The following is a 15,565-nucleotide window of genomic DNA, read 5'->3' as shown; positions in this document are numbered from 1 at the left end:
TGGTACAATTGCAACTTAGAAAGCTCCACAATGATTCACAAGAATTCCAGTCTAAACCCATGTACTGTGATTAACGTCCAGCCGCTGCAGTCCATACCTGCTGAGAAGGTCACTAAGAAGCCCATCCCTGAGGAGCACCAGGTCCTGAAGAACACCTTTGAGGGCCTCATTCAGAAGTGCTTGGCTGCTGCCGCAGACCCCGTGAGTACAGCGCTCCAAAAACGAAATCCCCTTCAGTTACAGACCTTTCTGTAGTACACAGACCTTTAGATGCCTCTTCAAATAAAACTTATTCCTATATAATTAATTTAGCTGCAAAGTGATTGTAAGAAAGAAACATTTCAATGTACTTGTCTCATCCCCCACAGCAAACCAAGAGGAAGCTGGATGACGCCAACAAGCGCCTTGAGGCCCTCTACGACAAGCTACGTGAGCAGACAGTGAGTTGAATAATTCTACATTCTTACACTTCTATATTCCATGTTAGAATGTTGCATATCATTTTTGAGACGTACACTCACACCATGAATCTCTCTCACTGTCAAACGCTCTGTCTATCTCTCTCAATTTCTCCCTCTTTCGTCTGTCTCTCGGTCTCGCTCATTCTCTCTAGCTCTCCCTGGCCATCGTACGAGGCCTGCACAACATGGTGCAATGCATCGAGTCTCGCTCCTACATGGAGAGCCTCAACATCCACACACACATAGTGAGTAGCAGCAACTTCAGCGAGACGTCTGCATTCATGCCTGTGCTCAAGGTGGTTCTGACACAAGCCAACAAACTGGGGGTCTGAGCAGGAGGAGAGACCCTCCCCCACTCCTCTGAGTCTGGGGTGAGATGGAGAAGGATTGGGCAGGGATTGATGAGGTCATAAAAAAAAGACCAGAAAGTCAACATGCAAGCCAGGTGTTTTGTTTTTTTGTTGTACTTTTTACCCCTTTTTTCTCTCCAATTGGTAGTTAGTCTTGTCCCATCTCTGTAACTCCCGTACGGACTCGGGAGAGGCGAAGGCCGAGGGCCATGCGTCCTCCGAAACACCACCCTGCCAAGCTGCGCTGCTTCTTGACACACTGCTCACTTAACCCGGAAGCCAGCCACAGCAATGTGTCAGAGGAAACACCGTACACCTGGCGACCAATTTCAGCTTGCAGGCGCCTGGCCCCCCACAAGGAGCCGCTAGAGCGCGATGGGACAAGGAAATCCCGGCCTTCCAAACCCTCCTCTAACCTAGACGACGCTGGGCAAATTGTGCGCCGCCTCATAGGTCTCCCGGTCACGGCCGGCTGTGACACAGCCTGGGATCGAACCCGGGTCTGTAGTGACACCTCAAGTACTGCGATGCAGTGCCTTAGACCACTGCGCCACTCAGGAGGCGCGAGCCAGGTGTTTTAATCAACTCACTTTAGTGGAAGTTCCATTTGGCTCTCAGTGCAGATATTCTACTTCCTCAAGAATCATGATATTTATGACATCACTGTTGGAATTTTTCTTCCCATTCCAGACTGAGTCCCCTCCCCTCCTCCCCTTTTACAACTCGAACACAAGCCATGCCACCGGTATCACAACAGTACAGTAGACACGTGCGGGGAAAAGGACCAAGATATATTGATATAGCCAGTCTTATCATTGTCACAGGGGTAATGTGTTCAAAATACATGTATTTTATGTTGTTTTAAGATCTTTGTCATTCTGTTTAATTTACTTGTTTATTTTCTATGTAATCATGGTTTTCAGACAGCGCAGAGTGCAATGGAGGTTCCTCCCCTTTTAACCAGAGACTGTACTTTAAAACACAGAAACCAGAGACTGTACTTTAAAACACAGAAACCAGAGACTGTACTTTAAAACACAGAAACCAGAGACTGTACTTTAAAACACAGAAACCAGAGACTGTACTTTAAAACACAGAAACCAGAGACTGTACTTTAAAACACAGAAACCAGAGACTGTACTTTAAAACACAGGAGGAATGCATGCTAAGACATTATGCCTGGAATCATTGTCAGACTGTTTTAAGTGGGTATTATTAATGTCAGGTTCATGACGAGGGGACTGGCTTTCTAATAATGGTGGTCATGCCATCATGGGCTTAACGCCATAGTTTTGATTTGTTTCTTCTCTGTTCTTGTCTTCAGTATGATTAAGGCTGTAGATTAAACAGTCTATTTGTCTATTTTATGTCGGTAAGAAGAGAAAGACACTAATATTGAGAGGAGGACATTTTTTAATCAACAACATTACAATATTTTCAATAAATAGTATTTATTTAAAACATGCTGCTTTGTCATTTTAAAATCAGTTGCTTTGAGAGGTTACTAAATGTTTGTCATAAACAGCTTGGATGTCATGTTTTAATAGACAAAATTTCTTTACGTTTACAAATACTGACCAATGAAAAAAGATCTAATCTCATGAATCAACTGGACAGTTAACTTATCTCATGTCCTCCTTGTGCTCTATGGAGATGTTCATCTTAGGAGTGTCTGGATGTAATGCCAGTGTGTTGGAACGGAGAATGATGGATGTGTCTTGACTGTATGGCTCCATCTTCAGCCTTGACCTGATGGCTGAAGACATAAAGGGACTTTTTCGTATCTTGAATTTGTAATTTCTTATGTATTAACAAAATAAAGATGGTCACTATTAGCTTTTATATCAATCTCTGCCTGCCCTCATATCTACTAAGACTAAGACCTACAGTGCCTTCAGAAAGTATTCAAACCCCTTGACTTTTTTCCACATGTCGTGTTACAGCCTGAATTTAAAATTGATTAAATTGAGATTGTGTGTCACTGGCCGACACACAATACCCCATAATGTCAAAATTGAATTGTTTTTATTTATCAAATTAATTAAAAATGAAAAGCTGAAATGTCTTGAGTCAATAAGTATTCCACCCCTTTGTTTATGGCAAGCCTAAATAAGTTCAGGAGTAAAAATGTCCTTAAGTCACATAATAAGTTGAATGTACTCACTGTGTGCAATATTTGTGTTTAACATGATTTTTGAATGACTCCACTCTGTACCACTCATTATACAATTATCTATATGGTCCCTCAGTCGGGCAGGTAATTTCAAACGGATTCAACCACTAAGACCAGGGAGGTTTTCCAATGCATCACAAAGGACACCTATTGGCAAATGGGTAAAAAGCAGACATTGAATATCCCTTTGAGCATGGTGAAGTTATTAATTACACTTTGGATGGTGTATCAATACACCCAGTTACTACAAAGATACAGGCGTCCTTCCGAACGCTGTTGCCGGAGAGGAAGGAAACCGCTCAGGGATTTCACCATGAGGCCAATGGTGACTTTAAAACAGAGTTTAATGAAATAAAATCAAATGTATTTATATAGCCCTTCTTACATCAGCTGATATCATGAAGTGCTGTACAGAAACCCAGCCTAAAACCCCAAACAGCAAGCAATGCAGGTGTAGAAGCACGGTGGCTAGGAAAAACTCCCTAGAAAGGCCAAAACCTAGGAAGAAACCTAGAGAGGAACCAGGCTATGAGGGGTGGCCAGTCCTCTTCTGGCTGTGCCGGGTGGAGATTATAACAGCACATGGGCTAGATGTTCAAATGTTCATAAATGACCAGCATTGTCAAATAATAATAATGGCTGTGATAGGAGAACTGAGAATGGATCAACAACATTGAAGTTACTCTACACTACTAACTTAAATGACAGAGTGAAAAGGAAGCCTGTACAGAATAAAAAATATTCAAAAACATTTGTTTGCAATAAGGCACTAAAGTAAAACTGCAAACAAAGGAACTTTGTATCCTGAATACAAAGCGTTGTGTTGGATTTGACCCAAACATAACACATCACTGAGTACCACTTCATATTTTCAAGCATGGTGGGGCTGCATCATGTTATCGGTATGTTCGTCATCGGCAAGGACTAGTTTTTTAGGATAAAACTCAACGGAATGCAAAACCCTAGAGGAAAACCTGTTTGTCTGCTTTTCAAACGACACAGTGAGATGATAAATTCACCTTTCACCAAGACAATGACCTAAAACACAATACCAAATATACACTGGAGTTGCCTACTAAGATGACATTGAATGTTCCTGAGTGGCCTAGTTACAGTTTTGACTTAAATCGGCTTGAAAATCGATTGTAAGACTTGAAAATGGTTGTCTAGCAATGATCAACAGCCAACTTGACAGAGTTTGAAGAATTTTTTGCAAATTCGTAAACATATTGTACTTTTTGCAAATTCATAACATATATGAATTGTAATTCGTAACATATTTGAAATGGGTGAACATCCACAAATTAATACATAGGCTACCAATACGAAACACAACATATAATACTAAACATAATAGTATGAAATGCTCTAAGACCAAGCTGCATAAAACAGTAAGTGGAATAAGTAAAGGGGTATGAATAATTTCTGAAGGCACTGTATGTACAGTAGGTATAACTATGTATATTGTAAAGTAAGACAACAGTATGCAACAAATATGCTATCACAAATGTCCAGTCTGATCTTTTCCCTCAAATTTCCAATGTTTTATCATGATACATTACTGTAAAATGTCAAGCCTGTACAGATGGGCTCCTCATTTCACCCACAGAATAATATTTTCACACAACACCTACTTTAATCCTCTTATGTCAAACATGCAACATCGTCTACAAACATTCCTATTGCGTCAAAACCTGTGGCTAAAAAGCAGAATAGTAAAATATGATTTTGGAAGTTATTTTCTTAGATCATCATCCTGGCCGGCTCGCACACCAGCTGGTTCTGACTCCTCGGGGTTCGTACATCAGGACCACACCAGCTGGTTCTGACTCCTCGGGATTCGTACATCAGGACCACACCAGCTGGTTCTGACTCCTCGGGTTCGTACATCAGGACCACACCAGCTGGTTCTGACTCCTCGGGGTTTGTACATCAGGACCACACCAGCTGGTTCTGACTCCTCTGGGTTTGTACATCAGGACCACACCAGCTGGTTCTGACTCCTCGGGATTCGTACATCAGGACCACACCAGCTGGTTCTGACTCCTCGGGATTCGTACATCAGGACCACACCAGCTGGTTCTGACTCCTCGGGATTCGTACATCAGGACCACACCAGCTGGTTCTGACTCCTCGGGGTTTGTACATCAGGACCACACCAGCTGGTTCTGACTCCTCGGGGTTTGTACATCAGGACCACACCAGCTGGTTCTGACTCCTCGGGGTTTGTACATCAGGACCACACCAGCTGGTTCTGACTCCTCGGGGTTTGTACATCAGGACCACACCAGCTGGTTCTGACTCCTCGGGGTTCGTACATCAGGACCACACCAGCTGGTTCTGACTCCTCAGCGTTCGTACATCAGGACCACAGCTGCTGCACACTATTGGCTGCGCCACTGCAGCTCCGGTGCGCGCAACATTAGGGGCTTCAATTCTCTAAACCATCCAGCGCTTCTTCTCATCCCCACTGGCACAGAGTCCGAGCAGAAGAAGGCGAAAGATACGCTGTGTACGAGCTGTTTCCTGGAAAAGTGGAAATTGATCGATTTTTCGCTACATCGTTTATGTAACTTCCTATTTTCTACTGAGGTAACTTCGTTGTAGCCTAGTCGGGTTGATCATAGACTATATTCCCAGATTGCGTTTTGGTCTGTGGAGATGGTGAGTGTTCCGGGAGCAAGTGTTCATCAGGACGGGGAGACTGTAGCCTGGGAACCGAGGGGACATGAGCAGGAGAGAAATGCGATGGAATCTCGGTCCCGGGCTACAGATGAGAAAGCTGATGGGTGGAGGTCTAATGGAATCGTCTGGAGAAACGTTATCCTCATGGCCCTTCTGCACATCGGGGCGGTATATTCCCTCCTCGTTATCCCCAGAGCGAAGCCCCTTACCTGGGTCTGGTGTAAGTATTATCTTCCGGAGACAAAGACTTTGATTTAAGTATCATAGCTTGCTTGTGTAACTTCTGGAAATGACCATTGCAGACGCTGTCAGACGGTGCAAGCAGGTGCCGTGCCACTGAATACGTGATGAGATAGATTCATGTATAGCCAATTGTATGTAGCTTACATACCCTACTCCCAAAGTTTGCTATTTATGTTGTTTTTAACATATTTATGAGTAGGCTTAACAAAGGAGATGCCATAACTATAAATAGTGATTCATATTGTGCATGTCAATTTAATTTGCCATAACAAAAAGGCATATTGTGTTTTTTCAATGTTATAGAGCAAAGTTACCTGTTTTGTTACACTGTAACTATCAGCTTTTTGTTTTGTTACACTGTAAATATCAGCTTTTTGTTTTGTTACACTGTAAATATCAGCTTTTTGTTTTGTTACACTGTAAATATCAGCTTTTTGTTTTGTTACACTGTAACTATCAGCTTTTTGTTTTGTTACACTGTAAATATCAGCTTTTTGTTTTGTTACACTGTAAATATCAGCTTTTTGTTTTGTTACACTGTAACTATCAGCTTTTTGTTTTGTTACACTAACTATCAGCTTTTTGTTTTGTTACACTGTAACTATCAGCTTTTTGTTTTGTTACACTGTAACTATCAGCTTTTTTAGATTCAGTAATTCCTATGATTTCATAACTAAAAGGTATTCTCATGTAAGAGATGTTTCATCCAAGTCAACAAATATGTAGATGTATTGGTGTATATATATTTTTTTGCTGTGAGAGCTTTTCAGATGACAATTGAACAGCTTGAACAGATTGTGCCTTTAAAGTGGAATGGCATCAGGTACTCTTCATGTCAGAAACAGCGGGCATCTGAATAGGGGGACTCACTATACAACCAGGGTCTTGTTTTATAAGCATTTCTAAATTAAACCTGTTAAAAAGATCAAGTGAGGAAGTGTATTGATTACCTAAAATATGAATATATGGTAGGCAATATCCAGAAATCATTTTAACTCATTTACAATCAAGTTGTGTTATCATCTGCCAAATGAGCATGTTATTATTATTGGCTACATCCTCATTTTGAACTATTAAGATATTAAGGGATTAGCGTCATCTGTCATACCATAACCAATCACAGTGTGTCCGGCCCTCTATGGGCAGTGTCTGTCTGGGTTGCTCTCTGGATGGGTGTTTCCCAGTCAGTCAGTCTTAGTGATGCACAGTTCCTGGAATCAATTCCATGAGACACCAGACAGCACAGCTTTCCAAGTGGAACCCTTTTCATTAGTCTAGTAATCCATTGTTTGAACACAGGGGACGCTATTTTTAGCTGCATAGCCTCCACTATATGAGGCCACATCAGAGACGGAAGAGGAAGCGAGACACCCCACTTGCTGTATTTTTTTTTTCCTGGTTCAATGAATGTCAGTTAACTAAGTACACCAGACCCAGCTGCTATAAAGACACCCATTTAAGTAGACCAGAACCAACCATTTTTTATCAATGACAAACTGCCTGAGTGAACTATCTTCATTTATCAACCATCTATGGCCACATTATTCAAAAGCACCTATTTTTGTGACCTGTATGCCTGAGAGAGAGATTTGGTTGAGCCTAAACTCTCAACCTGGTATCCACCCGTAACATGTATTACACTGCTGACCCTGCCTCTCTTGCAAAAGAGATTTCATCTTTGAACAAAAATATAAATGCAACATGTGAAGTGTTGGTCCCATGTTTCATGAGATTAAATAAAAGATCCCAGAAATGTTACATACGCACAAAAAGTGTATTTCTCTCAAATATGGTGCACAAATTTGTTTACATCCACGTTAGTAAGCATTGCTCCTTTGCCATGATAATCCTTCCACCTGACAGGTGTGGCATATCAAAATGCTGATTAAACAGCATGATCATTACACCAGTGCACCTTGTGCTGGGGACAATAAAAGACCACTCTAAAATGTGCAGTTCTCACACAACACAATGCCACAGATGTCTCAAGTTTTGAGGGAGTGTGCAATTGACATGCTGACTACAGGAATATCCACCAGAGCTGTTGCCAGAGAATTGATTGTTAATTTCTCTACCATAAACTGCCAACAATGTCGTTTTAGAGAATTTGGCAGTACATATACAACTGGCCTTACAACCGCAGACCACGTGTATGGTGTTGTGTGGGCAAGCGGTTTGCTGATGTCAACGTTGTGAACAGAATGCCCCATGGTGGAGGTGGGGTTATGGTATGGGCAGGCATAAGCTACGGACAATGAACACAATTGCATTTTATTGATGGCAATTTGAATGCACAGAAATACTGTGAAGAGATCCTGAGGCCCATTGTGAGGCCCATTTTTTAAAGATATCTGTGACCAAAAGATGAATATCTGTACTCCCAGTCATGTGAAATCCATCGATTAGGTCCTAATACATTTTTCAGTTGATTGATTTCTTCATATGAACTGTAACTCTGTAAAATCTTTGAAATCGTTGCATGTTGCATTAATAGTTTTGTTCAAAGTCTACCCCCCCCCCTTGGATTTCTCCACATGTTATTGTGTTACAAAGTCGGATTAAAATGGATTTAAATGTGATTAGTTTTTTTTGTAATCTACACAAAATACTTTGCAATATCAAAGCGGATGTAAAATTAAACTTTTCTTTTTTAAAGATAAAAATAAAACAATAATATTCCTCCCGAGTCAATATATGTTAGAATCACCTTTGACAGCGATCATAGCTGTGAGTCTTTCTGGGTAAGTCTTTGACAGCAATCACAGCTGAGTCTTTCTGGGTAAGTCTTTGACAGCGATCATAGCTGAGTCTTTCTGGGTAAGTCTTTGACAGCGATCATAGCTGAGTCTTTCTGGGTAAGTCTCTTAAGTGTTTTGCTCACATGGATTGTGCAATATTTGCTCAATAATTATTTTCAAAATTATTGAAATCATATCAAATCAAATGTAATTTCATTTGTTACATGCGCCGAATACTACAGGTGTAGGTAGACCTTACAGTGAAATGCTTACTTACAAGACCTTAACCAACAATGCTTTAAGAAGTTATGAAAAATTGTGTTATGTAAAAAAGCTCTGTCAAGATGTTGGGGATCGTGGCTAGACAGCCATTTTCAAGTCTTGCCATAGATTTTCAAGCAGATTTTATAAAAAAAATGTCATTAGGTAACTCATGAGGATTCACTGTCTTATGTATTGTATATACTGCTATTTCTATTGTTGTTTTTTAATTAACATTTGAATTGTTTTATTTCACTTAGTCCTGCATGTTCGAGCTCGGAGCCTAAGATTTTCACTGTACCCTGCATTCACACATGCATCCCTGTACATGTGACTATTAAACACTGTGAAGCTGAATCCAGTGTAGTTTTTTTGTAGGTTGTTGTCTTTCTGAAAGGTGAATATCTTTCCCAGTGTCTGGTGTAAAGCAGACTGAAGCAGGTTATCCTCTAGGATTTTGCCTGTGTTTAGCTCCATCCTGTTTCTTTTCCTCCTGAAACATTCCCCAGTCTTTGCCGATGTCAAGCATACCCATACCATGATGCAGCCACCACCATGCTCGAAAATTACTCAGTGACGTGTTGTGTTCGATTTGCCCAAAACATAAGGCGTTTTATTTAGGCCAAAATGTGTATTCCTTAGCCGTGATTTTTTTTGTAGTATTACTTTAGTGCCTTGTTGTATACATAACCATATTTCGGAATATTTATATATTTGTTCCTCTGGTGTGTAACAGGCTGGTATTCACCCTTTCGGTTTTTAAATGGCTCTGTTGTGTTTTCTGGTGTGTGTGTTACAGCCTATGTGTGTTTCATCGTGACAGCCCTGGGAGTGACAGCAGGGGTCCATCGGCTGTGGAGCCACCGCTCCTACAGAGCCAAGCTCCCTCTCAGAGTCTTCCTCGCAGCTGCCAACTCCATGGCCTTCCAGGTTAGTTCAAGTTCATTTTATTATTCTTTTCTATTCACATTAAGTGATGAATGCATACAATAATAAAACTAGAACAGCAACATAGCAACCCTTCAGCATCCAACCATAACAACAGGATGTAACAACAGGATGTAACAACAGGATGTAACAACAGGATGTAACAACAGGATGTAACAACAGGATGTAACAACAGGATGTAACAACAGGATGTAACAACAGGATGTAACAACAGGATGTAACAACAGGATGTAACAACAGGATGTAACAACAGGATGTAACAACAGGATGTAACAACAGGATGTAACAACAGGATGTAACAACAGGATGTAACAACAGGATGTAACAACAGGATGTAACAACAGGATGTAACAACAGGATGTAACAACAGGATGTAACAACAGGATGTAACAACAGGATGTAACAACAGGATGTAACAACAGGGTTTACCGGCTTAATCAACAACTGTTTTCCAAATCTTATACTGTCGAAGTACCTCTCCTCCTCCTTTATTCTACTCTTCCTCTTTTCTCAAGTGTCCTCTATCCCTCTCTCCCTCAGCTGTTCAAGTGTCCTCCATCCCTCTCTCCCTCAGCTGTTGAAGTGTCCTCCATCCCTCTCTCCCTCAGCTGTTGAAGTGTTCTCCATTCCTCTCTCCCTCAGCTGTTGAAGTGTCCTCCATTCCTCTCTCCCTCAGCTGTTGAAGTGTCCTCCATCCCTCTCTCCCTCAGCTGTTGAAGTGTCCTCCATCTCTCTCTCCCTCAGCTGTTGAAGTGTCCTCCATCTCTCTCTCCCTCAGCTGTTGAACTGTCCTCCATCCCTCTCCCTCAGCTGTTGACAACCTCTGAAGATATTTGTTAATTAGTCCAGGTGGGAATCACTCTAGAGAACCTTCATAAAGCACAGGGATGAAGATACAGCTTCAATGTAGTATCGCTGGTCTTTCTGCCCTTTCAGACACATAAAAGACAAAAGAAACAGGTGGATATTAATTATTTACTTGTACTTCTACAAATCAAAAGCTATTTCTTCCAAAATTTCTCCGAGAGGCGGCAGGTAGCCTAGTGGTTAGAGCGTTGGGCCAGTAACCGAAAGGTTGCGGGTTCGAATACCTGAGCCGACAAGGTGAAAAATCTGTCGATGTGCCCTTGAGCAAGGTACTTAACCATCATTTGCTCCAGGGGCACCATACTACTATGGCTAATCCTGTAAAACAACAACTATAGACAACCCTCCCCTCTGGAACCCATGACTCCATTTGATTTGAGTTTCAGGTTGATGATTCTAATTAATTGGCTGACCACTGTGCTCTCAGTCTTGTCCCAGGACCTGAAATATATTACACCACTGGTTTCTAATTCTGACAGAGCAATAGGGCCGTCTAACGCAGGTAGACGATGGCTGCTGTGGGGAGTCTGCTGGACAGAAAGAATAGTAGTGTTGTCATGACTACCGAGGTGCACTGTGAGAGACTTCTCTTCATGAATAAATCATGAATGTCCTCTTTATGGAAAATTTGCCTGAATGCAGGATTCAAAAAGTTCACTTCACACATCTTTTTCCTCCTCTCTCCTCCCCAGAATGACATCTATGAGTGGGCGAGAGACCACCGTGTGCACCACAAGTTCTCAGAGACAGATGCAGACCCCCACAATGCAACACGAGGCTTCTTCTTTGCTCACATTGGCTGGCTGTTTGTGCGTAAACACCGTGATGTCATCGAGAAGGGAAAGAAGCTGGACGTCACTGACCTCTTGGCTGATCCCGTCGTCCAGTTTCAGAGAAAGTGGGTCCACTGCCACATTTCACATTGACCCCTAGCTCTAGCCCTGTTTGATTGATTAGAACACAACACCACTAGCTTTGCACTTGTCTTCCTGTAAGTCAGGGTTCCCCAACTGGCCCGCAGGTGGTTTTATTTGGCCCCCCAATGTTGTTGTTTTTTGTGGAATTTTCATTGTTGGACATAAAAGACTGTAAAAAAATCACCAGGTGATTTTCATTTAAGAAATCTGTTTCCAAGTATTCCCACACATAATAGAGTGACATGATGTGATCGCATACAAATGTAATCAAAGTTTGAAATTATTATGTTTTAGTCAAACATAAAATTTGTTTGGACTTCTTGCGGACAATTTGCAGTCTACAAATGATTTGTAATTATGTTCCGGCCCCCTGATTATCCGCTCAAGAAAAAATTGTCCCGCGGGTGAATCTGGTTGATGATCCCTTCTGTAAGTCATAAGTTACTCTGGATAAGCCCTATAAGATATTCTCCTCTCCTCTCTGCTCATCTCTGCTCTTCTCCTCTCCTGTCTTCCATCAACTCTCCTTTCTTCTCTTCCCTCTCTTCTCCTCTCCTCTGCCTTCCTTTTGACTCTATTCTATCCCAGGTACTATAAGACCACGGTCCTGATAATGTGCTTCCTGGTTCCCACCGTGGTTCCCTGGTACTTCTGGGGCGAGACGCTATGGAACTCCTACTTCCTGGCGTCCATCTTGCGTTACACCATCTCACTCAACGTCACCTGGCTGGTGAACAGCGCCGCCCACATGTACGGGAACCGACCGTACGACCAGAACATCAGTCCCCGGGAGAACCGCTGGGTCACCTTCGGAGCCATCGGTGAGTCTGGCTATGACCTGTTATAACATGTTATTAACTCATAAACAATTTATTCTACTGTAGTGTCTCATAATGTTGTTATATCTATGGTCCCTCCTTTACTGCTTCTACTTTGTATTGTCTGATATTGTAAGATTCAAATTAATGGATCGAAATGATTGGAATTGTATGCAAAAGAATGCATATAACATTTGTACTTCCTATCCCCCATCCACATCCCCCTAGGTGAAGGTTTCCATAACTTTCACCACACATTCCCCTTTGACTACTCTACCAGTGAGTTCGGGCTGCGTTTCAACCCCACCACATGCTTCATCGATCTCATGTGCTGGATGAGCCTGGCCAGCAACCGCAAGAAGGCATCCGTGGAAATAATACAGGCCAGGAAACTAAGGACAGGGGATGGGAGCTACGGGGCAGTCAACACTAGACAAGAAAAATAAACATGAGTGGTGGTTCAGAAGTCCATGATGAAGATGTCAATCTTTTCTTATGCCGCCATGCATTATGATTTCTAATCATGATTTGCCTGCTATATTTTCTACTTTGTTATTTTTGGTTCCCAAAATGACATATTATGTCCTGACACAAAGGTGTAGTTTTTGACTCACTGGTTAGTTAATCCAAGGTTTGATGTGGAAACCAAGACAACCAGACACCTTTTGAAATCGGAATATCAAATCCTAGCATTGATACTTACCTGTTGCAAGAGCTTCCACAAGCTAGGTTCTACAGTGCAATACCCTGTGGAGAAGGGGTTCTACTGCAGGGTGACTGGTGCTGAGACATGATCACTCCTGCATTCAGGATACACGTGCTGTTTATTGTCAACATTTCGGTTGTCGTGTCTTGGAAAAGGTCACAGAATGAAACGTGGACAGTAAATGTCACATGTAGAGGTAATGGTGTGTGGGAGTTTACTCCTGTCACCTGTACCAAGTCACCCCTCCCCCTCCATTCCTTCATCACATCTAGAGATCAACTTAGGTGGTGTGAAAAATGTGTTCTGGGTACAGCCTATCAGAGACCAAGACATACAGATTACATGAACGTCTAAATAAGTTTATTGCTAGTGTCAGCACTTTGACTGAGTGACTGACTCACTGACTGAGGAAGGACTGACTGACTGACTGACTGACTGACTGACTGACTGACTGACTGACTGACTGACTGACTGACTGACTGACTGACTGACTGACTGACTGACTGACGGACGGACTGACTGACTGAGGAAGGACTGACTGACTGAGGAAGGACTGACTGACTGAGGAAGGACTGACTGACTGATGACTGAGGAAGGACTGACTGACTGATGACTGACTGACTGATGACTGAGGAAGGACTGACTGACTGACTGACTGACTGATGACTGAGGAAAGACTGACTGACTGATGACTGAGGAAGGACTGACTGACTGACTGACTGACTGATGACTGAGGAAGGACTGACTGACTGACTGACTGACTGATGACTGAGGAAGGACTGACTGACTGACTGACTGACTGACTGACTGACTGAGGAAGGACTGACTGACTGACTGATGACTGAGGAAGGACTGACTGACTGACTGAGGAAGGACTGACTGACTGAGGAAGGACTGACTGACTGACTGACTGACTGACTGAGGAAGGACTGACTGACTGATGACTGAGGAAGGACTGACTGACTGATGACTGAGGAAGGACTGACTGACTGATGACTGAGGAAGGACTGACTGACTGATGACTGAGGAAGGACTGACTGACTGATGACTGACTGACTGACTGACTGACTGACTGACTGACTGACTGACTGACTGACTGACTGACTGACTGACTGACTGACTGACTGACTGATTGAGGACTGACTGAATGGCTGACTGACTGATGACTGTGTGGATGAGTAATACTGGTCTTTAACTGATTCAGTGTTGAATGATAAGAGGAGTTGAACTCTATGCTTTCAGAGAATCTAACAGACTGTGGAAGAAGTGGTAGGCAGATATTCAATATGTACTTCAGAGCAAGGACACACAGCCACAAAGTAATAAAATATGATTTAAAACCTAACTCTCAACTTAACCACACTGCTAACCCTAATGCCTAACCCTACCCTAACATTAAGACCAAAAAGCTATTTTTGTTTTCATGAATTTTTACAATATAGGCAATTTTGACTTTGCAGCTAGCCCATCTAATGGAAATTGCTCAGTTCTGCCTCAAGGACAAGACTCGTCCCAATAATTGTCAACCTGCTCAAGTTTCAAAGTTTCAACGTTTCTTTGTCACGTGCACAGGATGCAAGCTTTTCCCAACAATGAATGCAGTACTCAATTACAAGGTGAGAGGAAATGATATAAAGTAAAAATATAAAGTAATAGTATAAAGTAATTGTATAAAGTAATAATATAAATTAATAGCATAAAGTAATACTATAAATTAATAGTATAAAGTAAACATGAGAAGCAAGCTACAGTGGCAAGAAAAAAAAATGTGAACACTTTGGAATTACCTGGATTTCTGCATAAATCAGTCATAAGATTTGATCTGATCTTCATCTTAGTCACAACAATAGACAAACACAGTGTGCTTAAACTAATAACACACAAATTATTGTCTTTTTCTTGTCTATATTGAATACATCCTTTAAACATTCACAGTGTAGGTTGGAAAAAAGTATGTGAACCCCTAGGCTAATGACTTCTCCAAAAGCTAATTGGAGTCAGGAGTCAGCTAACCTGGAGTCCAATCAATGAGACGAGATACAAAAGTATCTCTAAAAGCCTTGATGTTCATCAGTCCACGGTAAGACAAATTGTCTATAAATGGAGAAAGTTCAGCACTGTTGCTACTCTCCCTAGGAGTGGCCGTCCTGCAAAGATGACTGCAAGAGCACAGCACAGAATGCTCAACGAGGTTAAGAAGAATCCTAGAGTGTCAGCTAAAGACTTACAGAAATCTCTGGAACATGCTAACATCTCTGTTGATGAGTCTACGATACGTAAAACACTAAACATGAATGGTGTTCATGCGAGGACACCACGGAAGAAGCCACTGCTGTCCAAAAAAAACATTGCTGCACATCTGAAGTTTGCAAAAGTGGACCTGGATGTTCCACAGCGC

General features: G+C 41.9%; 2 protein-coding genes across 2 annotated transcripts in view; both read left to right on the top strand.

Annotated features, from left to right (window-relative positions):
- LOC106568322 (protein transport protein Sec31A-like) overlaps positions 1–2,653 on the top strand; it is a 44,470-nt gene extending 41,817 nt beyond the window's left edge. Inside the window, 3 exon segments of the mRNA XM_045692784.1 lie at positions 82–201; positions 369–440; positions 614–2,653. Coding sequence (XP_045548740.1) covers positions 82–201; positions 369–440; positions 614–793 — 372 coding nt within the window. The 3' untranslated portion in view covers positions 794–2,653.
- Positions 2,654–5,128: 2,475 nt separating this feature from the next.
- On the top strand, positions 5,129–13,609 carry LOC106568335 (stearoyl-CoA desaturase 5). Its single transcript, XM_014138590.2, has 5 exons — positions 5,129–5,889; positions 9,711–9,841; positions 11,419–11,624; positions 12,232–12,464; positions 12,690–13,609. Exons 1-5 carry the CDS (start codon positions 5,646–5,648, stop codon positions 12,905–12,907), a joined length of 1,032 nt encoding a protein of 343 aa, XP_013994065.1. The 5' UTR covers positions 5,129–5,645; the 3' UTR covers positions 12,908–13,609.
- The last annotated feature ends 1,956 nt before the right edge of the window (positions 13,610–15,565 follow it).

Source organism: Salmo salar, chromosome ssa13 (genome assembly GCF_905237065.1).
Source record: "Salmo salar chromosome ssa13, Ssal_v3.1, whole genome shotgun sequence".
NCBI classification, from domain to species: Eukaryota; Metazoa; Chordata; class Actinopteri; order Salmoniformes; family Salmonidae; genus Salmo; species Salmo salar.
This window is presented reverse-complemented; position numbering and strand designations above follow the sequence as displayed.

Bases quoted from the DNA above. Each gene is read 5' to 3' on its own strand.
- LOC106568335 (XM_014138590.2), top strand. From the start codon at position 5,646: ATGGTGAGTGTTCCGGGAGCAAGTGTTCATCAGGACGGGGAGACTGTA. The intron at 9,842-11,418 runs GTTAGTTCAAGT...TCTCCTCCCCAG, and splicing joins CCAACTCCATGGCCTTCCAG to AATGACATCTATGAGTGGGC. The intron at 11,625-12,231 runs GTGGGTCCACTG...ATTCTATCCCAG, and splicing joins GTCGTCCAGTTTCAGAGAAA to GTACTATAAGACCACGGTCC.